The 27,517-nt window shown below is 38.9% G+C and overlaps 1 protein-coding gene across 1 annotated transcript in view; it reads left to right on the top strand.

The window, feature by feature from the left end:
- The window catches only part of LOC149158919 (uncharacterized), a 95,529-nt gene that overhangs the window by 61,125 nt on the left and 6,887 nt on the right, over window positions 1-27,517 (top strand). Inside the window, exons 3-5 of the mRNA XM_089434131.1 lie at window positions 772-864; window positions 1,005-1,148; window positions 2,583-2,690. Coding sequence (XP_089290257.1) covers window positions 772-864; window positions 1,005-1,148; window positions 2,583-2,690 — 345 coding nt within the window. The remainder of the gene's footprint in view (window positions 1-771; window positions 865-1,004; window positions 1,149-2,582; window positions 2,691-27,517) is intronic.

Raw genomic sequence — 27,517 nt, 5'->3', positions numbered from 1 at the left:
TGTCAAATGAGTGCTAAGTTTAATGTTGTGTTTAGGCTACAGTTCTGGGCATGGGCATTGGTATGGGACTAAAAGATATTAAGGTGGTTGTGATCATCACTATCTTGGTTTGCTTATGAATTTTGCATTGACCTCATGGCATTGATTTTCTGCCCTTGGCTTACATCTTCTTTGGGTTGTTTATAGAGTTGCAGTCTGCAGATGCTAGCTCCATTTTGAAATTCTTGCTTTCATTGGAGATCTTTTGGGCTTAATTGCTATATTTTGGCAGTGTTTCTTATAGTCGGATATCTGTTGGCTGAACTGGTATCATGCATGTTCTTGTGAGATTATGTGGTAGGTTTTAGTTCACATTCCTTGCTGTTCTTTGTATCCTTAATATTCTATTTTATGTAAACAATGAACAGTCTCATTATACATATTAGTTTTATGGAATATTTCATGGGAGAGTATCAAATTTTCCAGCAATTATTTGCAACTGATGATTTTGCATGTGAATGTCAATTTCTGTGGTGAAGAAAAGTGATCTAATATCTTATCTTTTACGTTGCTCTTATTTCATGGTCTGCACCATGCTCTTTTTGGCCACGCATACAGAGTTACTATTTTTCTGGACTCTATTCCATGTTCAACTTTCAGTTAAATTACTCTGCACTAGTCAATTTGTAGAGTTCTGTGTTTTTCTGTTGTTGCTCTGCATATTATCCTATGGGATTACATTGCATTTCAGCATACCTTTTGTAGATTTGACCTGTCATTTATGATGATCAGGGTCTTTATCGCCTTGAGTTTGATGGTGCGTCAAAGGGAAACCCAGGCAAAGCAGGTGCTGGAGCAGTTCTGCGCTATCCAGATGGTTCAGTGGTATTGTCATTCAGAATTTGTTATTTTTCTTCATGCACTGATAGTTTGAAAATTCCACCATCTCTTCATTAGATTTGAGATTATGTGGAAATAGAGCAGAGCAAGTATTTCTCAGATGAATGTGATGTACATCTATACAGGCATATACACTGAAGGAAGGTGTGGGTGTGGCCACAAACAATGTCGCTGAATATCGGGCTCTTATTCGTGGATTGAAAGTTTGTCTGGATAAGGGAATTGATTGTATTCATGTGCGTGGCGATTCCAATCTTGTCTGCATGCAGGTTTCTATCTATATCTCTTCCCTGTCTTTCTTCTTTGTCCTGTCTTGATTCTTAAAATAAGATATATTTTTTTTCTTACACAAAGTGCAGCAAAAGGATGCATGCTTGTAATGTTGAATGGGTTCTTTTCTACAAATTGTCGACATATAACAAGAAATTTTATTGTCCAGCAGTTAATATGCCATATTGTGTACATATTTGTGTAGTAAGCTGGTCTAGACTCTAGAATACTGAAGACTGTAACATGTCTGCAACAACATCCATATGGCCCTTATTTAAATATGCTATGTAAAAATAACCTTGGTAACTTTGGCAATCCAAGAAGGTTTCCAGGTGCATGCATGTATTCAGGTTAATGTTTTAGCATCCTCCCTGTCTCTGGAATAATCTTCTTAGCACCGTGAACATTCTTTTTTAAGTATGGATGCTATGATGTTTATTTTGTGTGAAGATGAGCACCTGTAGAGGGGAGCTGTTATTGATAAAATTGCATCATATTCCTTTTCCTGTGAACTTTGAAATGAATATAGTGAATTGTTTTACTTTGTCGTCTTCTACTATGTCACAAGGTTCGTCGAACTTTAACCTTGAGGTTCAAATTTTGGCGAACCTCAAAAATGTTTTGAGGTTCGACGAACCTCATTGAACCTCATAGCCAATGACCAAGTCCATATAGATCAAAACTCATAACTTCATGTCACAACTCAAGCTTGTATTTTAGCCTTGCAGTTTCCAAGTTTGTGATAGCATATTTTATGTTTATTAATGTTGATTTGTTACTATTTTATCCTATAATTCATTTTAAATTAATATATGTTTATATATATAGACAAACCTAATGGCGAACCTCATTAAAAAATTCGAACTCAAACCAAACCAAATCATTGTCGAACCCGAACTCGAACCTGAACCATGTGACATTGGTCTTCTATCCATTGAGTTTCAATTTAATTATCTCTTAGATGGGTATGGCCATAGACAATGGGCACATTTACATTGCTTTACTTGGTTCTGTTCTCTAGGTTATACTTCCATTAGATATTAAAATTTGTTCGAACGATCTGTTCTCCACCATGTTAGTGTATCACACTGTGTTAAGAGTGAACAGTGTGTGGAATGAAAAGTTTAAATGGTCACAGTAATACATTTAATGATTATGTAGATGCCATGGTTATTACAAGCTTTGGCATTAAAGCAGATAATTTTAAACAAATGAATTGGAATTTTTCAATATAATTAAATAGGACATCAGATAATTGCCTCCACAGAGGCTTTTGGCCAAGAGCCTACAGAAGTCTTATAAACGCTGAAACTGATTGTTCCACACTGCTCCAACTAGCATTTTGCATTTCACTGTAGCACATCAACTTTAACGTCTGAAGTTTGCTAGAAGTAAATGACACTTAAATGACTTGATATATCTATGATGTCTAGGTCCAGGATATATGGAAGACAAGAAATGAAAACATTGTTGAATTGAGCAAAGAAGCAAAGGAGTTAAAAGCAAAATTCAGAGAATTTCATATTGAACATGTTTTGCGGGTAAAGTGTATCTACTTTTCAGTTTTTCTTTTCTTGAAGTTTCCGTTTAAATTTTTAACCTGAAAAGGCAGTCAGTCTTCTAGAATTTATTTTTCTGAAGGTAACTAGTGAAGGCATATTGGAGTTTGACAACTTTTTTGAATGCTTTTAGCTAAATTTCCTATCATCTGTTGAAAATTGTCTAGCTTAAAGATCTTAGTTTCTTGTTTTGAGATTTGTTTAGTTAACATTGGTTTTGAACTGGATGCAACCTAAGTCACATGACATGATGACACAAGACACGAGACACAGAGTGTGAAAATTCCAATACTGGAATCCTATTGCCGCAACTGGAAATTATTCTCCTAATTGTTAATTTAATTTAACAAATTATTTATTGTTTGCCACAACAAATACTGAATAAATCACACTGCAACCTACACAAAGAAAACTGCGGAAGAATAAACGTGGGAAGAAATGCTAGCACACACACACAAAAATAGCACAGTTATTTTTGGACAAAAGTCCCCGGAAAAACCCAAGTTGGAAAAAACAGTGCAGCAACTAAGGGTTTTATTATTATGCTGCAGTAAAATAATTTGAGTGCAACTAGATGCCAAAACTGACAATCCTACAGAGAAATACTGACAAAAATCTGGAGAGGAATTTTCCTCACCACACAGGCAATCTCCCCGCACAACTTGCCTTCAGAATTTCGGCCCTCTGAGCCTCTGCGTCAACCTCTATGCTTCTCTGCGTAGTTGGTTGGATGTCTAGCCTCGGATCGGACTCTGATGAACTCGTTCTACCTTCTGCTGACAAGAAAGACGCTTCTATGACACTCTGGGACTCGTTAACTGAAAACATCAATCTCTCCCAGCAAATCGACTTTGCCTCTAGAGGCTACTGCGCTACCCCAGCATCAGCCTCTCTGTGGCTCGCTTGTGTCTCTGCAAATGCACTCATCGGATCTGGAAACCTTCCTCCGACTTCAGTATATCTGCCCCTCTCTCACTGCTTCGATCTCACTAGTTCTCTCTCTGACAACTGATTTTTGCTACTCTGGAAATCAATGTACTCATGAAATCAAACCTCACAAGTGTGTTCTCCATCACCACATTGACCTCCTCTTATAATCCTCTGTTGGAGCACTAACGACCAAGATTAAAACATAATCGATGGCTAGGATCATCTTGCAGTTGATTCGTGTGAGTTTATAAATCATTCACGTTTTGACTTAATTAATAATGATTAATTAACCATATTCCCTAAGTTTAGACTTAGGAAATATTTAAAAACTAGCTAATAATCTAATTAAGTCATTTCTAGGCGGAATTTCCAGAAACAATATCTGGGTTTTGGAGATCTCATGTACTCTAGCCTCTCCACAAAATTTCAAGGCTAGAACACATCCGATGCTACAAATTCTCCTTCTTAGCGAGGAATGTGTTCTAGTGCTACTACTCACCCTGTAGTAGCACCCTGTCTCTGTATCATCTCCTGTCACGCGCTGATGTCTGGCCATATTGCCCACCAACCACTACACAACTCTAATATACATTGCATATGTGTTGTTGCTGACCCTACTAAACTGCTGCCAACACTGCTTCTGCACTACAACTCCCTCTTCATCTGTTGTTGTTGCAAATGCAACATCTACAACTGAAAAGCATCCAAAAATACTGAATCAATTGTGATCAGTATAATGCATCTGTAACCTGAGTCTGTAACTACTGCTAGTATCTGCATTGTCACTGAAGAATCTTGCTGCTCTCCAGACCACTAGTTCGAATTTCTCAACTAACCCTGCTCCAGAAATCGAACTCACTGGTCTCCCTTAGTGTGTTCTCCAACAGACCCTCAAGCCTCTTCTTATACTTTTCATGTTGGTTCTTCAACGGCCTAAATTAAATCTCTAATCAACGGCTAAGATTAGATTTGGCTCGATCCATGACTTTTGGAACCTTCTAACCCAGTTTTATATTAATACCCATTAATATTTTATTTTTCCTAAGTTTAGACTTAGGAACTCCATTAAAAATATTAATTATTTTAATATCTCCCAAGCTGGTTAGAATTTGCCCAAACCATTTCTAGGTCTTGGAGATCTCATGTGCTTTAGCCTCTCTACCAATTTTCATGGCTAGAGCACATCCGATGCTACCCCAAATCAACAGTTGAAATTTGTAACTAGGTTTGGTCTTCATTAATGTATTTGAGATGTACTTATCAAAAGAATGAAGAAAATATTTTTATTATTATTATTATTATTATTACTTATTAAAGCATGGTTTTCATGCTTGGGTCATCATGTTTTAGGTCAAAGTCCCCATTGAGGACTTCTAGGATTTATTCTGATTCATTAGAAGCATTGTACATTTAAAGAGACCCTTCTTGGGCTTTCAGATCATGTAAAAATAATTATTTTTGAGTCAAAAATGAATTTAGTTTCCTCCACACCAAGTCGGCCTCAAGAAGATCAAGTCAGCCCCAAGTCAAGTAATTTGACTTCACAGAACCGCTATAAATACAACAAGTTCAAATAAATTTGGAGCATCTCAAAATTGTTAGGCAAAATTGTCATTGATGTCAACATCGCATTGTTCGTGATGGAAAATTCTTGTGAGCTATGATGTTGCCCTAGATTCCCTTTGATCATAGTGCCCTAGATGTCCTTGAACTAACCATGAAGATGCCATAGTCTCATGCATATTATGATATCCTTGCTCTTGATGATAAAGCCCTAAAACCATGATGATGTCCTTGCTCATGATGACAAGCCCTTCTTGATTGATAAGGATGCCTAATCCTAATGACAAAGTATGGAGCCCTAATCCTTATATACAAGCCCTTGCCCTAACTAGCTCTATTGAAGAACGATGACAACACATTACATATGATGACATGAATGTTGCACTGATACTATAATGAATCACTTGATGACATATGATGTCATGGTTGGAAGTTACCAAGGATAATGCATGGTTGATGACATGAATGCCACCATGAACACATGGAAAACTTAGATGACACGCCATGATGAGGAACATTATGATGAGGAGCTTGGAGTCATGATGATGACACACTATGATAAGGGTTGTCTGCACAAAAAATTCATGCACAGTCACAAAATCAATTAAATTTGGACACCTTGGAGGCATCCTTTCGAAATGAACCCTAGATCATCTCAAAGAGGATTTTTTCCTCTTTCTAACGAGCCTTCATTTGCCCCGAAACTCCCAATGGTTGATGAGATAAGGAATTTTTAAGGTAAAAAATATGAAACTACAAGCTAGCTGACCTACACTTAAATACAGTTATCCGTCTTCATTTTCATTCATCTTTTTCAGTGATCATCACAGGAAACGCAGCGACTATTCACAACTCGTGAACATTAAAGGAGGCATATCAGAATTGGTTTTGGGCTTGAATTTATTATTGAACAACATCTTAAACAGTGGATCCTTTTTAGCAGCTCTGTGGTAGATAATTGTAGCTCAGAATGTGTATTTTTTTCTGAAACTGTGGCTCAAGAATCCAAAAATTGCAGGCGCACTTCAGAAATCCGAAATTGCAGGCACACTTCAGAAATCCGAAATTGCAGGCACACTTCAGAAATCCGAAATTGCAGGCACACCTCAGGAATCCGAAAATTACAGGAAGGCACACTACAGGAATCCGGAAATTGCAGGAGATCACAGTGTGGAATGTTTGATTTTTAAGGAGGCCGAGAAGATCTTAAAAGCTTAATTTTTTTTGGTTAAAATTTGTATTCCCTCAAACTCGAACTTGTGGAGAAGGCATATATCACAGTCTTGTGTGGATGGCTCAAGACAGTTAACTAATTGAAGCTCACCCTTCTTCTAAAGCTCGGATTAACAACCTAAAAAGAGTGGACAGTCACCTGAAGTTGGTCAACTACTGTGGAAGACCGAAGCTACAGCTCTATTACAGATTTTGAACAGTCAACAGAAATCATTTGTGAAGGTTCAGTTGACTAGTGACAGCTTGGTGAGAGCAGCATTTGAGGTATGTTTTAGAAGCAGATTTGAAGAGTCTTATCTTGGAGAAGGATTGGAGTCAACGAAGTGTTTTGGAGCACCTATTAAGGAGTTTTATCTTGTTGGGCAAGGATTGTTGAAGACACCTCTTAAAAGTTGGCTTGAAGACATTTTGTGAAGTGACCTTGAAGAAAATTGAAGATATTTTGTTAGAAGCCTTAAGTAATCTTGGAGATAACATTGAATACCATGATGCATCACTGATGTCATCATGAGGTGACTTGGAGAAATTGATTGGGTGATATGAAGAACAGTGGAGACACCTTCACGTGAAGAACAAGGTTGTCAGGCGTGGAGACTAAGTGAAGGGATAGCTGAAGATTGACAGGGCTCGTTGAAGAAGGCATTGGGAGTCGTGAAGTACAACCAAACATATCTTGACGAAGTTAAGCTAAGGGTTGGAGCCCTAGAGGGTCGGAGTCCTCAAGAAACCAGGTCGAAGCCTGAACTAGATATAGGGTTGGTGCCTCATAATTGACAAGGTTGGAGCCTTGGAAGTCCAAGTTGGTGCTTGGTTCATACAGGTTGGAGCCTCGGAGATTGAAGATCAGTGTCTTCATCTAGGGTTGGAGCCCTACATATATTGTACTTGATTTATTGAAGAAATTAATAAAAGTATTTATTCTTATTGTTCATTTTGTGTTCTAAATATAAGTGGTCTAACTGGTAAAAGTAACAATTGAAGAGGAATATTGATTCCTCCCCCTTAGTATTTCCAACAAAAATCTCTCTCACATAGTTCGATCTCTAAAGCTGGAAGCTGGAAAAGTGCGAAATTGTCTAAGGGCTGGAAAAGAAGTTGAAAATACGTGCGAGTTTCTAGAGGAAGATAGAAGAGCTAAAAATCGAAATTTTGGGAAAGGTTTCACTCAATTCCGAGGTATATCAAGGGAGATCGGAGTCTTCCAAGTTTGGTTCAAGCTGTTGCTGCTACATTTGCTCGGTTGAAGTTGCTACTAGGTCGAAGCTACTACTGATGTTGCTAGGTCAAAGTTGCTTGTGACGGATTATTTGCAAGAAGAATTAAGGGCTGACTTGGTGTGGAGGGAATCTTTGTATGGGTCTAGAGTTTTGGATTATCTGGAGAAACTATTGAAGGAAGAATTGTTGACTGGGTTTTCACCTAGATATGGGTTTTACCCTAGTTGTCCGCCTACATTTGTTGTCCTTGTGTTATTGTTTTGGTAATTGCTTGATGAACTAAAAGATAAAAGAACGTAAAGATAAAAGAATCACAATTAATATCTATATAAGAAAATATTTCTGCCTTTCTTATTTTCTAAAAAACCTAAGTAGGCTAAGGGTTTCATTGTCAACATACCCTAACCATCAAGAGGCTAGGGATTTATAGTGAACCCTAAAGGTTAGGATTTCACCAAAAAATATCAAACAAGAGATAGTATGATAAGGGTAGACTCAATCTAATGATTAATCACTTTAACAAGAATCTTTATGATTAAGAAGACCTAAACATGAGAAAGTTAGTGATATAAAACAAATTTCAAAATAACTATATTTTTTAATATGAAAAAGATCTTGCTACAAATCGTTATACATACCTTGAGATTCTTCCTTTACAAACCTTGTAGGATTTTATTTGAAGCAAAGCTCCTTATAAGCCTTTCTTTGAAGATTCCTTATTTCTTCCTACAAACTTAGTTTCGTGAAATAATACTATCCTTATTTCTTTATGTATTTACAACAATCATTGACAAGTACTATCAAGAATATACAAACCTTAAGTTCATATTCAATTCTTACTATGGTTTCCAATTTCACCTTAGACTAACAATAAACTCAAAAGCTAGGGTTTCTATATGAAATAGGATAGAATTTCTCTATCAACTATCTAGGGTTCTATAATCCCTAGATACATTGAAAACTTTCAAGTCCTAGAATCATATAAGCAATTTAATAAATGAGTATGCTATACATACCTTTGATTTGAAACACTGGTGTTCTATTGGACTTGTTGCTATTTCTTGCAAATTGCACACACATTTGTAGGATGTGTTTTTGCTTTAATTTTGGAGGGGAGGAGACTGTCAAACATTGAGGAGACTTCAAGATCAGATTACTATCCAAACTTTTGATATATATGTATATATATATATATGTATATATATATATGTATATATATATATATATATATATATATATATATATACTAAGAATAGGGATCACAAAATTGTCTTCAAATGTGATTGTTTAAGCTCCCGAGTCCCAGCATATATGAATATATGTTTACAGGACTGCCAATATTTGCCTCAGAAGTCCCATTTTCTCTGCCACTGTAAGGACTGCAAATTTACTCCAAACATAGTTGATGAGTCAATCTTGTAAGTTCGGCCTTGGATCCTTTTTATGTACAGGATAATTGTTCCTTTGGATGATAGAGGCTTTAATTCAAGCCTATCAAACATACTTATGCTCAAAATTTTGAGGGAGTCTCGGTTCCTCTACTACAATGCAATAAACTATCTTTTTGCTAGCTATTAAGGTTTCACAAGATGTTCTGAGTTATCCACACAAGTATACTGACACTTCGGATCTTTGAGGTGACATAGAGAATTCAGACCCTTTTAATAGTTATTCTAGGCCTTAAAGATTGTTCCCAGAAGCTTGCTTTATTCATCTAGATATTCGGCTTTGACAAGGCTATTAGTTTAGCCTTTCATATTTATGAAATAGCTCTTTAAAAACCCCTCACTCTTCCTTGAACAATCCCGTGGCCTAGTCACTACGGCAAGGTGTTAAATTTGGATTAACATGTTCCTTGCTTAAGTCAATCACTTCATTAATGCATTATTAATTCTATTATTCCATTACAAATTATATTTACCATTGACTGAAAGAATATCCAATGTAAATGCAAAAGACAAGCTAAGACAAGAGAACACAATGATTGGCTCAAGCCAGGGAAAAACCCCAAGATGGAGAAAACCCTTGAACAATTCTTATTATTATCAAAATAAAATGATCAGTAGGTTGTAGGGATAGGGAGCTTGCTTTAAACCATACAATGCCTTCTTCAACCTGCAAACATGTGTTCTTCGATCTTCCACTTCAAATCTCTGTGGTTGTTCAACATATACTTCTTCCTGTAACATGCCATGAAGGAATGCGGTCTTTACATCCATCTGATGAAGAGTCCATCCCTAACTTGTAGCAAGGGCAACTATAGAACGGATTGTTGTATATCGAGCCAGGAGAGCAAATATGTCATCATAATCTTCTCCCCTAAGTTGCACGAAACGCGGAAATGTTTCAGAATTTCCGAAACGGGTACGTTTAGAAACATCGCCTCCCAAAAATGGAAACATTGGCTGAAATGTCAGTCGAAACGTCATATATATATATATATATATATATATAAGTGAATAACACATTATCTTGCAAGAAAAAGGGAATAAGACCCATATATGACAATTTAAAAGGAGTTTCAGCCAAGTTTCGGAGTTTCGAGTACGGGTACAGCTTGAAACGCCGGGTTCTTTGAAGTTTCGTGCAACATAACTTCTCCCTCTTTCTGAGATAATCCTTGAGCTACAAACCTTGCTTTGTATTTCTCAATGCTGCCATCATTTCCATGTTTGATCTTCCCATTCAGTCTAGGTACAACATCCCATACATCATTTTTCACAATCAATTCACATTCCTCAGCCATAGCATCCTTCCAGACTTGTTCTTTTACAACTTCTTTGAATGAGGACAGTTCAACTTGAATCATAGTGCTCATAGCTGCAACATATGCCTGATACCTACATGGTTTCTTCCTTTCTCTGAATGATATACGAATGGGAACATTTCTTTCAGCATTTTGTAAAGTATCGCAGAGCCAAAGTGGTATCTTCCTTGTAGGAGGATCACTTGGAGGAGGATCTAACAGATCCATAAGCTCCATGGGATCATCATCAGTATCAGACTCGGGTATAGAAGGAACATCTAGAATACCCCAATCATCATTCTCTTCCTTGGGAGGAGGAGACAGAGGAAGATCTCTGCCTTTTCCAAGAGCTACATCTTCATCAAATGTTACATCCCTGCTAATTTCAACCTTCCTCTAACCAGGAATATATATTCTATATTCTTTGGAATTTTCACAATAACCCACAAATGTACCTTTCCTTCATATAGCTTCCAATTTTTTCCTTTTGTCCTTCAGCACATGAAAATATATGGGGCATCCAAGTGCGCGAGGATGGTTAATATCAGGCTTGATACTTGTGAATGACTTTAATGATGATTTGAACCACTGTCCAAATGCCAAGGAGATAGCCGAATCAAGGATAAAATTTTGTCATCAAGTAGCAGTAGACAAATACTAACCAGAGATCAGGAGTAGCTTAAGCAACGACAAAATGATATCTTAAAGGAACTCGATCCTTGATCATATGATGCAGTCTTCTTTCCTGAATGGAATAAGCTCAAGATAGTCCAAGAATGGACAGTCAAACAAGGTTAATGAGTTGTTGTCTAATGTCTGCAATATGGGGCTTAAGTCTTCAGTATTGTAGTAGCATTAGACTGCTCATAAACAAAGGTTACAACGTTTGTATTGACTGCAACTGAGATGGAGGATACAAACAAGCCCATTTGGCCCTTCCACAAGTGCCTTCAACTGTGCTGTAGTGGAAACCATATCTGTGGCCCAAACTAAGATATGTACAAAACACATAAGGCATTATCACTTCTTCTCTGACTGCGGCATGAAATAGAAGAGCACTCGAAGCATTAAACTGCCTCTAAACAGTCCTCCGAGCCTCCTTGATGGCTATGGAAAACCTCAAACAACTGCAGCCCTCTCTTCCACAAAAATTTATACCCAAACAGAGATGTACTTCTCATTAACTCAGCTCTTTTCCCTTGAATGCCCTAGCCTCAAATTTGCACCTTATTTTAGAGGAATTATGTTCCTTGTTGTATCAAATGAGGTTGGAAGCACCTCTATATATAGGAATTGGAGAGGGTCAAAAGACATGTCATTTGGACTTGAAGGTGGTGAAGTCGACCTTGACCATTTTACATATGAGATTGCATAAAATCAAAAATACATTTCTCCTTAACCAAATTTGATGATCTTTAGGTTGATTTTGGTCCTCTCAAAAAGAGGAATTGAATGCTGCAAACAACTTCCTCAAGGGAGTTGTCCAAAGTGGAATTTGGCCCTAGTTGTTAATTTTAACAATCCCTCTCAACTAGGGAGAATTCCACCTACCAATCGATCTATCATCGTGTCATCCTATCATCATATATCGTCTCTACATCTCATCTCAATTCTGTTGAACACAGATATAGATAATTAAGAAGAATTGATCGAGAGCGAGTCACACGACCTTGCCACTCTCCACTGACAAAAGTCAGTTCACATAACCAGGGGTCAAAGAGCTATTAAGGTTTCACAAGATGTTCTGAGTTATCCACACAAGTATACTAACACTTTGGATCTCTAAGGTGACATAGAGAATTTAGACCCCTTTAATAGTTATTCTAGGCCTTAAAGATTGTTCCCAGAAGCTTGCTTTATTCATCTAGATATTCAGCTTTGACAAGCTACTAGTTTAGCCTTTTGGACTTATGAAATAGCTCTTTAAAAACCCCTCGCTCTTCCTTGAACAATCCTACAGCCTAGTCACTATGGCAAGGTATTAAATTTGGATTAACATGTTCCTTGCTTAAGTCAATCACTTCATTAGCCCATTATTAATTCTACTATTCCATTACAAATCATATTTACCGTTGACTGAAAGAACATCCAACATAAATGTAGAAGACAAGCGAAGACAAGAGAACACAAGGATTGGCTCACGCTAGGGAAAAACCCCAAGATGGGAAAAACGCTTGAACAATTCTTCTTATTATCAAAATCAAATGATCAGCAGAGAAAGAGAGTACAATCAAAGTCAAGTTGTATCAAATGAGGTTGGAAGCACCTCTATATATAGGAATTGGAGAGGGTCAAAAGACATGTCGTTTGGACTTGAAGGTGGTGAAGCCGACCTTGACCATTTTACATATGAGAGTGCATAAAATCAAAAACACATTTCTCCTTAACCAAATTTGATGATATTTAGGTCGATTTTGGTCCTCTCAAAAAGAGGAATTCAATGCCACAAATATCTTCCTCAAAGGAGTTGTCCAAAGTGGAATTTGGCCCTAGTTACCAATTTTAACACTCCCTCTCATCATGGCATTGCTTACCATCCTAGACAAAGGGAGTACGACAGTACACGATGCGTCCATCGGTAGTGTTACGGTCCCTATCCACTTTTCCCAACTCATTGTCCAGATGAGAGGTACTTCCCATGTGCCCCAGACTACATGGGTAGGATGATACTAGAGAAATAGCAAGGAAATAATAAATCACATCCTTCTCACAACCACACGTAGGGAAAGGATGAACCACATCCTATAGTCACATATCACAACCATCGTAGGGAAAGGATAAACCACATCCTACGCAAATTCACTGAGAGTAGGGAAAGGATGAACCACATCCTACATGCATGTCAACCAACAGTCGTAGGAAGGAACCTACACGTGGGGAAAGGATGAACCACGTCCCACCGACATGTCAACTACAGATCGTAGGGAATTAGCATCCTACACGTGAGGAAAGGATGAACCATGTGACATGTCAACCACAGATCCTACGGAATTAGCATCCTACATATGAGAAAAGGATGAACCACGTCCCACCGACATGCACACATGTGACAACAAGCAGATGCCTATATGCATCTCCGCAGGAGAAGGTGAACCACTCATCATGCTCATATGCCACAGGAGAAGGTGAACCACTCATCCTATGCATATCTCATCAATCGTAGGGGAAGGTGAACCACTCACCCTATGCATCATATATCAACATGAGATATCACAGGGAAAGGTGAACCACTCACTCTGTACCTAGCAAACCTATAGGGGAAGGTGAACGACTCACCCTATGGTCACTTATAGCATCAAGAAGTACCTAAAGCCCCCAGGAGCTCCCAAAGCTCAATGTTCAACTAGGACCCTCATAGTATGGTCTCCATGCCTCAACCTCTTTTTGAGAAAACTTGATCAAGAGGCTTTGAGATGATGTAGGTAACTTGTACATCCATCCTGCAATGTTGGACCCTGATTGCTCACTGTTGTAACATATCCCAAATAAAGTGGTACCTGGTGCCAATATGATTAGAGCAATCGTGCAACATGGGATTCTTTGAAAAGCCAATCCCACTTTGCAATATACAATGATGGTTTTCAACATGTGCTCAAATAGCTCATTGAAGAGCTTCAACAACCAATTGGCTTCATAATAAGCCATGTATTTAACTTCAATAGTGCTCCCACAACAACTTAATCAAGAGATATAGCACTAGATGTACTCCTTTTACTTATCACATTGCCAAACAAGCTATTATCAGAATATCCATGGAATCTTATATTCTGGCAGTGAATTTCTGACCATAAATAGTAGCATCACAGTGATATCTCAACGAGCAACTATCCAATATATGAGGCACATCCATAGCTTGACATAGAGGCATGTGATAGGTGTTTATCAAGAAAACCAGGGATCAAGAGCTTCTCCATCTCATCAAACCTTTAAGTGCAAGAAATAGTGTATCAAGGATTTCCATCTTGGCTTTGAAAGTCTTATATTGATATCAACAGACATCATTTTCAATCATTACTCCCTATAAATATTGGGAAAGTGACCTTACCCAAATCATTAAAGAGTTAACTTCATTCATATCATCATCAAGAAGTTTACATCAAGGGGTCCACATCATCATCATCCACGAGTCCACATCATCAATCATTCACGAGTTCACATCAACATTAAGAGATTATGTTAGCATCAGGAGATCCACATCATTTACATTATCAAGAAATCCAAGAAATAGAGTATATAGATCAACTATATCATCTAATTCATCATTATCCAAATTATCATTACTAAAGAGTAAGTATCAAGGAGTTCAAATCACAAGTAAAGAGTCGAATCACATTATTCATGACATCAATCATAGTCAGCAAGGAGTACATATCATTTATCATTCTATGGGTGCATATCATCACCATCATCATTAAGGACTTTACATCATCGTCAAGAAACATTGTGATGATAAAAGACAATAAAAGAGATGTACAATACTTATCTTTTGAAATCTGGACAGCTTCCTCTTAGTCCTAGCCCTTCTATGACTAACCTATTCTTCCAACACAGGAATATCATGTCTGCCATGCCAAGCGAATAGTAAGTCTGCCATTATGAAAGATGAGATCTCTCATCATATGAACATTTTGTTTGCCATACGATTAATATAATATGGCATATAAGGATTATGTTTGTCGTTAATATAATGTGCCATACACATATGAGAATCATGTCTGCCATATAATATAATGTGCCATATCGATATGAGGATCTTGTTTGCCATGTAATATGCCATATTCATATGAGGATCCTGTCTGCTATTAATATAATGTGCCATGTCCATATGAGGATCCTGTCTGACATATAATATAATGTGCCATATCCATATGAGGATTTGTCTGCCATGTAATATGTCATATCCATATGAGGATCATGTCTACCATGTAATATGTCAGAAAGATGATTGTCATATCATACATACATATTGTCTGCCATGACATACATGTGAAAATTTCTAATTTGAAATTTTACTGTAGCAACTAATTTATTTCACCTACTTATTCTTCACAATAAGTTATTTACGAAATTCCTTCAACAAATATTAAAATAAATTCTACTGCAGTTATCACATAATTACACAGAGAAAATACATGCACAAGAACCAATCACATCAACACAGTTGTTTTTGGACAATTGTCCCCGAAAAACCCAATGCAAGAAAACTGGTGCAGCAAATGAGGGTTTTATTAATCTTTAGAAACAATCGCTTTTACAAGGAATGATTTTACAGAGGAACTAAAGCAAAACACATGAGACTTTCCCCTGGAACCTTTCCGACACTTTGGAGACACTTCTCCCACTCCTGCGTCACTTTGCGTGGCTCTGAGTGGCTCTACGTCAGCTTGCGTGAGGGCTACTCCTCTTCTTTGGATTGCGTCCCACTCTACGCTCTCTCAATGTCCCTGCGTCACCTCCTCCTCAGTCACTGATTGTTGTTGATGCCCTCCTCTTCCTCCACCCTGCAACTCTCCCTTTGAAATCGATCTCCTTCTCTTGAGAATCGATTTTCCTTGAGATACTGAGTATCTATCGGTGTGTCTCCAAATGATCCTCAAGTCTTCTCTTATACTTTTCATGTTGATGAATCAACGACCTAGATTAAGTCTCTAATCAATAGCTAAGATTAAAACATGCTTGATCCTCGTCTCTTAAAAGCTTCTCACACTTATTTTTATTAATACCCGTTAATATTTTTATTTTTCTAAGTTTAGACTTAAGAACCCATTAAAAATATTAATTATCTTAATAACTCCTCATCCGGGTGGAATTTCTCAAAACAATTTCTGGGTCTTGGAGATCTCATGTGCCTTAGCCTCTCCTCCAAATTTCAAGGCCAGAGCACATCAATTCTACCCAAAATCAACACTCCCTCTTAGTGAGGAATGTGCTCTAGCAATGCTTCACCATAGAAGCATCACACTGATCCTCCGCATCGGTCCTCTTTGTTGATGCTTGGCTAGTTGCCCCACATCCACTGCACTGCTACTTCCTGTATTGTTTCCCATGATGTTGCCATTGCCACTGTGACATCTGTACTGCACCTCCCTCTCAACATGTTGCATCATGCTGCCCCTAGCACTACCACTGCTAACTGCTACACTGCAACTCCCGACACTTATCCATTTCTGCTACTGAAATGGATTCTTCACCATCCCCATCTTCTCCCTGAGATGAACAAACTTTGTTCTTCCTAGAGCTTTGGTGAGGATGTTTGCCACTTGTTCTCCTATAGGAGTGTACCTCAATTGTACTACTCCTCGTTGGACACAGTCTCTAACAAAGTGACACCTGATATCAATGTGCTTCGACCGATCATGAAATACTGGATTCTTAGAGAGCTTGATGCAACTCTGATTATCACACAAGATCATGGTCGCTTCCATCCTTCTCCTATATAGATTCACAAGTAATTTCCTAAGCCATATGGCTTCGCACAAAACTGTGCTAGTTGCCATATATTATGCTTCAGCTGAGCTTAGAGCCACGGATTTCTATTTTCTACTACACCAGGAGGTCATTCCTAATCTAATGTTGAAATAGTACCTAGTTGTACTTTTTTGATCTACTGAACTTCCAACCCAATCTGCGTCAGTGAACCCACTCAGCCTGATATCATTGCCTTGGGTGTACAATAGTCCATGCTCGACTGTTCCTGGTATATACTTGAGAACATGTTTGGCTACTACCCAGTGCGCCCTCTTGGGTTCTACCATGAACTGACTGAGGGTGTTGACAGCGTAACAAATGTCTGGCCTAGTATTGACCAGATACATCAGGGACCTTATAAGTTGCCTGTACAAGGTGGGATCAACGTCTTTATCTTTTGATGCATCAATCCTCTTCCAGTTGGTGATCATTGGAGTAGCCATAGGTCTACATTCTTGCATCCTGAATATCTTCAAGATATCTATAGCATATCTCCCTTGTCCAAGGAAGATCTCACCCTTCTGTTGCCATACTTTCAACCCCAGGAAATAATGCATCTGTCCCAAATCCTTCATGTTGAATTATGTGGCTAGGTTCTTCTTGCAGTCTTTGATGAGCCTGGATGATCCTGTCAGGAAAAGATCATCCACATATAACACTAGGATTAGATGTTCATTCTCTATGACACGATAGTAGAGATTAGGGTTTGGTCACTCTTGACAAACCCCATCTTCTGCAAGTAGCCATCAATTCGACCATACCATGCTCTAGGTGCCTGTTTAAACCCATACAAGGCTTTCTTTAATCTGCATACATGAGATTTCTTCTCATGTGTCGCAAAACCCTCTGGTTGTTCAATGTATACTTCCTCTTTTATTACCCCATTCAAGAGTGTCGTCTTGACATCCATCTAGTGAATCACCCACCCCATCTATGCTGCAAGAGATATCATAGTTCTAATAGAAGTATACCTGGCTACTGGGGCGAAGGTTTCTTCATAGTCTATCCCTTCCTTCTGAGCATACCCCTTAGCCACAAACCTGGCTTTGTATTTCTTCACACGGCAGTCTGCAACATATTTGACTTTGTAGATCCATCTCGAACCTACCACTGACCTGTCCTGGGGCATAGGTACCACTTCCCAGACGTCATTGACTATTATAGTACTGTATTCCTCCAAGCGTCTACCCATACTTGATGTTGAACGGCCTCCTGAAAACTAGAAGGTTCCCCAACCTGAGCTACTAGGGCCTGGCATCTGTCTAGCTGTCCTCGCTCCCATTTATCATTCTTGGGTGCACCAATGAAGTCCTTTGCATCCCATAGAATCTGTCGGAGTTCTAGGCTCGTTCTTCCCCTGGTAGTGGTTACATCTATATGCTCTTCCTCTTCCTGAGATTCCTCCTGTTTTGAAGCTTTGTCTTTAGGAGAATTTCTGGTACTAGTTTCTGCTAGTTGAAGTGGTTGGACCAACGGATTGTCTTTTAACTACTCCTCGAAAGGCATTTCTCAGGATTTCCTAAAAGCTCTGTCCTCCATGAACTTTACATCCTGCCGAACTACTACCTTCCTATTCCTTGGAAGATAGACTCTATATGCCTTAGCATTCTCACTATGTCCCACAATATATCCTTTCTCAGTAGTTTGATCTAATTTCTTTCTCTTTTGTTCAGGTACACGACATAACGCTAAACTCTTGAATATCTTGAAATGACTAACTTCAGGTGTCTTCCCGGTGAAGACCCTTTCCAGAGTGATTTTTCTCAATGCCCTGTGTGGAGTCCCGTTCTAGACATAAACTATCGTGTTGCATGCTTCTACCCACAGGAATTTGGGCATATCCTAATCATACAGCATTGCCCTAGTTCCTTCCACAATAATCATGTTTTTCCTTTCTGCTACTCCATTATGCTCCAGATTGTAGGGAGTTGTCCACTCTTTTCTGATGCCTTCCTTAGCGCAAAAATCGGTGAAGTCCTTGTCAACATACTCTCCACCATTGTTTGAGCGCAACACTTTTATCTTCTTTCCTGTCAGATTCTGAACTAGAGCCTTGAATTCTTTGGATCGACCAAAAACATCATCCTTGGTTTTCAGAAAGTAGATCCAAGTCTTCTTAGAGTGGTCATTGATGAAGGTGACAAAGTATTCGGCACCACTAAGAGATTTTGTGGACATCGACCCATAGATGTCTAAGTGTATCAATCCTAGAAAACTCTTTGCTCTATGTTTGCTTCTGGAAAACGTTGCTTTGGCATACTTGCCTAGAGCGCACCCTCTGCATACATCATCTCGTTCGGTACTTAGTTCTGGAACTCCTGATACTGTTTTCCTGAGAATTCTCAGAGCCCCATGGTGTAAGTGTCCCATCCTCTTGTGCCATAGTTCATTCAAATCTTTATCTCCATTGCTACCTATCAGTGCCATTGGTGATTCTAGTTGTAATCTATACAGCCTGTTACTTCTAATTCCAATCTGGGCCTTCCTTTTCCAACTCGGGTGTTTGACATATACTTTCTCCTTAATGAAGAAAACGTCATAGCCCTTGTTTTGAAGTTGAGATACGAAGAGTAAGTTCATCCCCAATCCTGGCACATGCAACACATTGGTTGCTTGAAGCCGCTCTCTTGCTTCGGTTTGAAAGACTACAGTACCTCTTCCTACTGGGGTACACTTTGCCTTATTTCCCATGGTGATCTAAAAATTCATTCTTTCTTCATGATAATCTGAAAAACATTCTCGAATTCCTATCATATGCAGGAAGCTCCACTATCTATATATCAAACCTCAAAGGAGGCAGAGCTTGCTAGGCAAGTGACTTCTTCTTCCAATCTGGAAGCTAACATAGAATAATCGTGATCCATGTCCCTTGTGCCTTCTTTTGGAAATCTGTGTGAGTCCCTTTGAGTCGATGCCTCTGCATCATGCTCTTGACCCGTAGTCGATTCTTCTCCCCTGTTGTCGGATCTCTGCTCTAATACCAAGTGAAAATTTCAGTGTTCCACGAGGACGCGTCCCCCAGGGTGGGGTGCTCGCACTCCACGCACCCGGGACGGGGAAACTCTCGGGGGTGCGTTTCCCCACGTCCCCCTTTTGGGGAGACGCAAGTGGGTGCGTTTCCCCAATGTGGGAGACTCGACTCCCCGAAAGGGGTATTTCTGGGCGTCCCCCCAAAAATGGGATTCTTCTGGGTGTCCCCCCAAAAATGGGGTTCTTCTGGGCGTCCCCCCTTCATTTTTGTCTAATTACCCTTTATATTAAAAAAAAAAATGAAAATTAATTTATTAGAAGAAAAAAAAAAAAAACTAAACTAACAAATAAAAAATTACATAAAAAGTTAGGTTTACTTTTCATTCTGCCGCCATTTCATTATGCTCCCACTTCTACTTCTATTAAAACCGCTGAGCGCATTTTTTTCTTCCACCGTTTCAGTCCAAGTCTGCTCCCACTGCGCCCACGAGAGCCTCAGAGCTCACGCCTTATCCTCAATCTTCTCCACGCAGCGGTTGCCTTGCTGTTACACTTACCTTGCAGTGGTTACCTTGCTGCTCCACGCAGCCGGCAGCATTGCTGCTCCACGGTTCCAACAGCCCTCCACGCAGCCGGCAGCATTGCTGCTCCACAGTTCCACCAGCCCTCCACGCAGCCAGCAGCATTGCTGCTCCACCAGCCCTCCACGCAGCCAGCAGCATTGCTGCTCCACCAACCCTCCACGCAGCCAGCAGCATTGCTGCTCCACGCATCTGCAGAGTGTTGGCAGCTCGACTACCCATCTTGGCATCCATGAAGCTCCACGCACTGAGCAGCATATTTCTCCACGAAGCTCCAGGCAGTTGCTACTCTAGACTCCATGCAGCTACTCAGGACCCGTCCAGACTCCACGCAGTTGCTCCAAACTGTACAGTAAGTTTGGCTGCAATTTCTTTTTAATTTTTTACCATGTTTCAGTGTTAAAGTTTTACTGTTTTATCATTTATGTGGCATTAAAAAACTCAGGAGTCAGAACTGTAAATTGTTTGTCAAATTCACCGTTTAAATTTTTTTGAAGCAATATCAGTGGTAACAAAAAATAAAAATTAAGAATTTTAAACGCTGTGAACTTAGAAGTACTTAGTATTTTGTTTTATAAATTTAAAATTATAATTTATTAAATTATCAGTTTTATAAATTGGTTACTCAATTTTATAAATTATTAGTAGTTTTAAATTTTAGATTTTGAAACCCTTCTTGCGGGGCATTAAATAATACAAAATTTGCAAAATAAATTATTTGCAAATTGAGTGACAGCAACCAAAGTGGCAGTGACAGTCAAACTGAAAGTGAATATGATCCTCAAACTGAAACAACAAGTCCTCTTCAAACTGAAACTCCATCAACAAGGAATGAAACCCTGACCCATGGCAGTAGTACAGCTAGTGCTAATGTCATTCCAACGACTCCAACTCCATCAAAGTCATTGGTAGAATATGCAAAGGGGACATTCAATCCAAGCAAACCTCTTTTGCTATATGCTACCAAAAAGACTGGATCTTCAACCCAACCAAAACCGGGAAGCACAAGAGGTGGGACATGCCATTGGAAATGCAACATTTGTGGCCATTCTTGGGCTGGGAGTTATAGTCGTCTCAGGATGCATCTTCTGGGTGTAGGTGGCAAAGGGGTTAGTATATGTTCACATTTAACCATGCTGCAAAAATCAGAGCTCTTGAAAATGCAAATGGCAGCAGATGCAAAGGGCATGTTCTCAAGCAAAAATGTCATGGGCCAAACTCAAGAAAATTTTAATGAAGCCACAAGCTCAAAAGGAAAATTAAAGAAAGATATGCCTCCACCATCTCCTATTGGGATTAAGGGTTCCCGCTCTTGTGCAGTGGGACCAACTCTTGCAGGGATGTATAGTAAGTTGAACCGTGATGATACAGATGATGCCATTGGCAAATTTCTTTTTGCCAATGGAATTCCTTTCCATGTTAGTCATTCTCCTTACTACAAGGAGCTGGTCAAGGCAATTGCAACAACAGGACCCTCATATGTGACCCCAGGTGAACATAAGTTGAGGACAATGATATTAGAAAGGCAAGTGGCCAATATTAATGTGCAAAAGGAAACTTTGAGGCAGACATGGTTGAGGGAAGGTTGTTCTATTGTTATGGATGGGTGGACAGACATTGCCAAACGTCCACTTATCAACATCATAGTTACTTGCTAAGAGGGGCCTTTCTTTCTTAGAGCTATTGATTGTTCTGGAAAGCGCAAAGATGCAGCTTTCCAATTTGAACTTCTTCGTGATGCTATAGAGGAGGTTGGCTCTACAAATGTTGTACAGGTTGTAACAGATGCAGCAGCAGTGTGTAGATCAACAAGATTAATGGTTCAAAGTAAATACAGACATATTTTCTGGACCCCTTGTTGTGTGCATGCACTCAATAATGCATTGAAAAACATTGGCAAAATTGAGTGGGTATCTAACTTGGTGACAGCTGCAAGAAATGTGCAAATGTTTATTTGCAATCACCACACCTCCTTAGCCATGTACAGGTCTCATGCGAGGAAGGAATTCCTCATGCCTACCAATACCAGATATGTTAGTTATTTTCTTTTATTAGAGAGGATGTTGGAGGTGCAGTCAGCCTTGCAGGCCATGGTTGTGACTCCAGATTGGAACAGACGGGCAGAATCCAAGACAGAGGAAGGGAAGAAAATCAGGATTCAGATATTGGATAATGATTGGTGGATAGATTGTGGTTATTTGGTGTCACTCTTACGTCCTGTAGTTGAGGTCATTCGCTACACTGACACAGATTCTCCTACTCTTGGAGAAATCTATGAGACTTTTGATAGTATGTTGGATCAAGTAAGGTTGGCCATTCGTGAGAAAGATCCTTCCTTAGAGTTCTATATGACTCAGATTCGACCTATTATTCAGCGTAGGTGGGATCGAATGAATACACCTTTGCACATGGCGGCATATGCACTCAACCCAAAATGGTATGTGGCAAGAACTGGTAGAATTCTTCCCATTGAAGATCCAGAGGTCAAAAATGGATTTCGAGCAGCGATTACAAAGATGTATAGTTCAGAAGAAGGGAGAACCATTAGGAGACAGTGGATGCAATTTGCAAGTCTCAGTGGTCCCTTCAACAAGCCTGATGTGAGGGAAGATCGCAATGATTTAGGCCAAACTGACCCCATTGGTTGGTGGACCATGCATGGGGATGAGGCTCCAGAGATCCAACGACTTGCTATTCGCTTATTGTCTCAGATTGCTAGTTCCTCTGCAGCAGAGAGGAATTGGTCCACATATAGCTTCATCCAATCTATCAAGAGGAATAGACTTTCCTCTAGGAGAGCAGAGAAGCTAGTTGCAGTGCACAATTCTCTACGTCTTGCACATAGGAAGACACCAGAGTATCGGAGGGGACCAGCAACACGATGGGATGTGGATCCAGAGGATAGTGCACAGATAGATGATGAGGATGGACCAGATGAGTTGCAGCATGGTTTGGTTGGAATTCCATTGGTTACTCAACAGAGTGACTCTGACTCAGATAATGACATTCACATTGATGGTCCTAATGACTTCATGCAGCAGATGGATGTAGAGGACCAATCATTGAGATTGAGTCCTTAATATTGGTTTTATTTTCAATGTTCATTTTCCATTTTTAGTTTTTAGTTTTACTTTTAACATTTGAGTTGTGACACTAGATATTGATGACCGACTCTTCACTCTTAAACTATTTTTGAGTTTGAAACTCTGAGTTATATAAATTTAGTGTTTGGACTTCAGTATCTTGTATATTAATATAGTATATAGTAATATACTAGTATGTTTTGCTTTCTATGTAGATTCTAGAATGATGAATGATGAATTTTCAATTTAATATTTAAATCAATGTAGATTATAGAATGATGATTGATGATTGATGAATGATATGGATCAATGTACATTGTATTTGAATATTTCATTATTGAATTTGATTATTGAATCTTATGGTATTGATGAATTAGAATTTAGAACATTTTAATGAGTATGTCATATGAATGATGTATGTATCAAAATGAATGATGAGGATGGATCAAGATTCAATATATGTCATTATTTGATTCAATTATGAATTTAAATTTTATGTATGTATCAAATTTGAAATTTCAATGTATTGGTATTACTATTAGTCTATTTAATATGCTTTCATTATTGAACAATGAATATGAACATGAATTATATATATATATATATATATAAATTATATACCCCGACGTCCCCCCGTCCCCCCAAATTTCCCTAAAATCTGAGGGTACTCCCACACATATATATATATATATATATATATAAATTATATACCCCGACGTCCCCCCAAATTTCCCTAAAATCTGAGGGTACTCCCACACGTCCCCTTTGTGCGTCTCTTTGCACCCGCGTCTCCCCATCCCGGAGACTTGGTGGAACATCGGAAAATTTCTAATCTGAAATTCTACTGCAGCAATTGATTTATTTCACCTACTTATTCTTCACAATAATTTATTTACAAAATCCCTTCAGCAAATATTAAAATAAATTCTATTGCAGTTATCACATAATTACATAGAGAAAATACATGTACAAGAACCAATCACATCAACACAGTTTTTTTGGAAAATTGTCCCCATAAAAACCCAATGCGGGAAATCGGTGCAGCAGATGAGGGTTTTATTAATCTTCAACAACAATTGCTTTTACAAAGAATGATTTTACAAAGAAACTGAAAGAAAACACTTGAGACTTTCCCTTGGAACCTTTCTGACACTTTGGAGACCCTTCTCCCACTCATGCGTCACTCTATGTTGCTCAGCGTCAGCTTGCGTGAGGGCTACGTCTCTTCTTTGGACTACGTCTCACTTTACGTTGTCTCTCAATGTCCCTGCATCGTCACCTCCTCAATCACTAACCGCTGTTGATGCCCTCCTCTTCCTCCACCCTACAACTCTCCTTTTGAAATCGATCTCCTTCTCTTGAGAATCGATTTTCCTTGAAATACTGAGTATCTACCGTGTGTCTCCAAATGATCCTCAAGTCTTCTCTTATACTTTTCTTGTTGATGACTCAACGGCCGAGATCAAGTCTCTAATCAATGGCTAAGATTAAAACAGACTTGATCCTCGTCTCTTAGAAGCTTCTCACCCTTATCTTTATTAATACGCATTAATATTTTTATTTTCCTAAGTTTAGACTTAGGAACCCATTAAAAATATTAATTATCTTAAAACTCCTCATCCAAGTGGAATTTCTCAAAACGATATTTGGGTCTTGGAGATCTCATGTGCCTTAGCCTCTCCTCCAAATTTCAAGCCTAGAGCACATCTGATGCTACCCCAAATCAACACTCCCTCTTATTGAGGAATGTGCTCTAGCAATGCTTCACAATAGAAGCATCACACTGATCCTCAACATCGGTCCTCTGTGTTGATGCTTAGCCAGTTGCCCCACATCCACTCCACTGCTATTTCCTGTACTAATACCCATGACATTGCCACTGCTACATCTGTACTGCACCTCCCTCTCAACATGTTGCATCATGCTACCCATAGCACTGCCACTGCTAACTGCTGCACTGCAACTCTCGGCACTTATCCATTTCTGCTACTGAAATGGATTCTTCACCATCCCCATCTTCTCCCTGAAATTAACAAACTTTGTTCTTCCTAGAGCCTTGGTGAGGATGTTTGCCACTTGTTCTCCTGTAGGAGTGTACCTCAACTGTACTACTCCTCGTTGGACACAGTCTCTGACAAAGAGACACCTGGTATCTGTCTGGCTGTCTACACTCCCTTTTATCATTTCTGGGTGCAGTAGTCGGCAACGACCAAGCAGCACATCAATCCACTGTAGTGGAATCTTCAGGTATTATCAATGGTATAAAACTCAAAATCTTATTTGATACTGGTGCCACAGATAGTTTCATTTCGTCATATGCATTAAACAAATGTGGGTTGGCAGCTCGCAGACAAAATGATTTCAAACAAGTGGAAATGGCCTCAGGAGAACTCCAATTCGTGGGCTTAAGTGTGGATCAATGCAAAATTGACCTAGGGATCTGTACGACTAAACTGAAAGTTTATGTCACAGCCTTAGGAACTTATGATCTTATCATAGGTATGGATTGGCTAGAAGCTCATCAAGCTTGGGTAGACTGTTATGGGAAAAGAATTCTATGTATGAATAATGAAGGAGAAGCAATCCAAATTCAAGGAATGAAGAGAAAGGTATCTTTACGCTACATATCAGCAATGAAAATGAAGCGTTGTTTAAGGAAAGGTTGTCAGGCATATGTAATTCAAGAAATAAGCAAAGAAAAAGGACCATCCTTAGAACAATATCCGGTGTTAGCCAAATTTCCGTATGTATTTCCAAAAGAACTACCAGGATTACCCCCTGTAAGAGAGCTGGATCTCACTATTGAATTAAAACCTGGTACCCAACCGATCTCTAAAACGCCTTATAGAATGACAACTCCAGAACTTCAAGAATTGCAAATTCAATTGAAGGAACTATTGGATATAGGACATATTCGGCCTAGTATATCACCTTGGGGCGCTCCTGTAATTTTTGTGAAGAAGAAAGATGGATCTTTAAGATTATGCATAGATTATCGGGACTTGAATCGAGCTACAGTAAAGAATCAATATCCTATGCCTCAAATCGATGATCTTTTCGATCAAATGAAAGGAGCTGCTGTATTTTCAAAAATTGATCTTCGATCAGGCTATCATCAGCTAAGGATTTCTGAAAACGATATTTCTAAGACTGCATTCCGGACACGTTTTGGACATTATGAATTTACTGTGGTACCATTTGGATTAACAAATGCACAAGCAGTGTTCATGAATCTTATGAACAGTGTTTTCCGCAAATATCTTGATCAATTTGTACAAGTATTTTTAGATGATATTCTCATCTATTCCAAGAATAAGAAAGAGCATGAAGATCATTTACAGATAGTATTGTCCAGTCTTAGAAAACATCAGTTGTATGGAAAACTATCCAAGTGTTCATTCTTTCAGGAAAAGATTCATTATTTAGATCATATCATATCAGGTGAATGGATTTCAGTAGACCTTGAGAAGGTGAAAGCAATCATGGAATGGCCAATACCGAAAAACGCACATGAGATACGAAGCTTTATGGGTTTAGCTAGTTACTACCGAAGATTTGTGGAGGGATTCTCCAAAATCGCAAAGCCGATTACAACCCTTCACCGTAAAGGTGTTAAGTATGAATGGATTGAGGAATGTAATAAAGCATTCTCTGAACTCAAAAGACTACTCACCAGTGCACCAATCCTAAGAGTCCCTGATATGGACAAAGATTTTACGGTATGTACTGATGCATCCAAACAAGGGCTGGGTGCAGTATTGATGCAGGATAGAGGAGTGATAGCATATGCTTCCAGAAAGTTAAAACCTCATGAAGAACTCTATGCTACTCACGATTTAGAGTTAGCCGCTGTAGTACTAGCTTTAAAGATCTGGAGACATTATCTAGTGGGGCGAAGTTTTACACTTAAAAGCAACCATCAAAGTCTACAATATTTGTTCACCCAAAGAGACTTAAATGCCAGACAAAGGCGATGGAGTGAATTCCTAAGTGAATATGACTTTGGAATATCATACAT

The sequence above is a fragment of the Pinus tabuliformis genome, chromosome 5_2 (assembly GCF_031772625.1).
Source record: "Pinus tabuliformis cultivar Carrire ecotype Pingquan chromosome 5_2, CPIR1, whole genome shotgun sequence".
Taxonomy (NCBI): domain Eukaryota; kingdom Viridiplantae; phylum Streptophyta; class Pinopsida; order Pinales; family Pinaceae; genus Pinus; species Pinus tabuliformis.
Note: the sequence above shows the minus strand (reverse complement) of the source record. Positions and strands in the feature narration are given on the sequence as shown.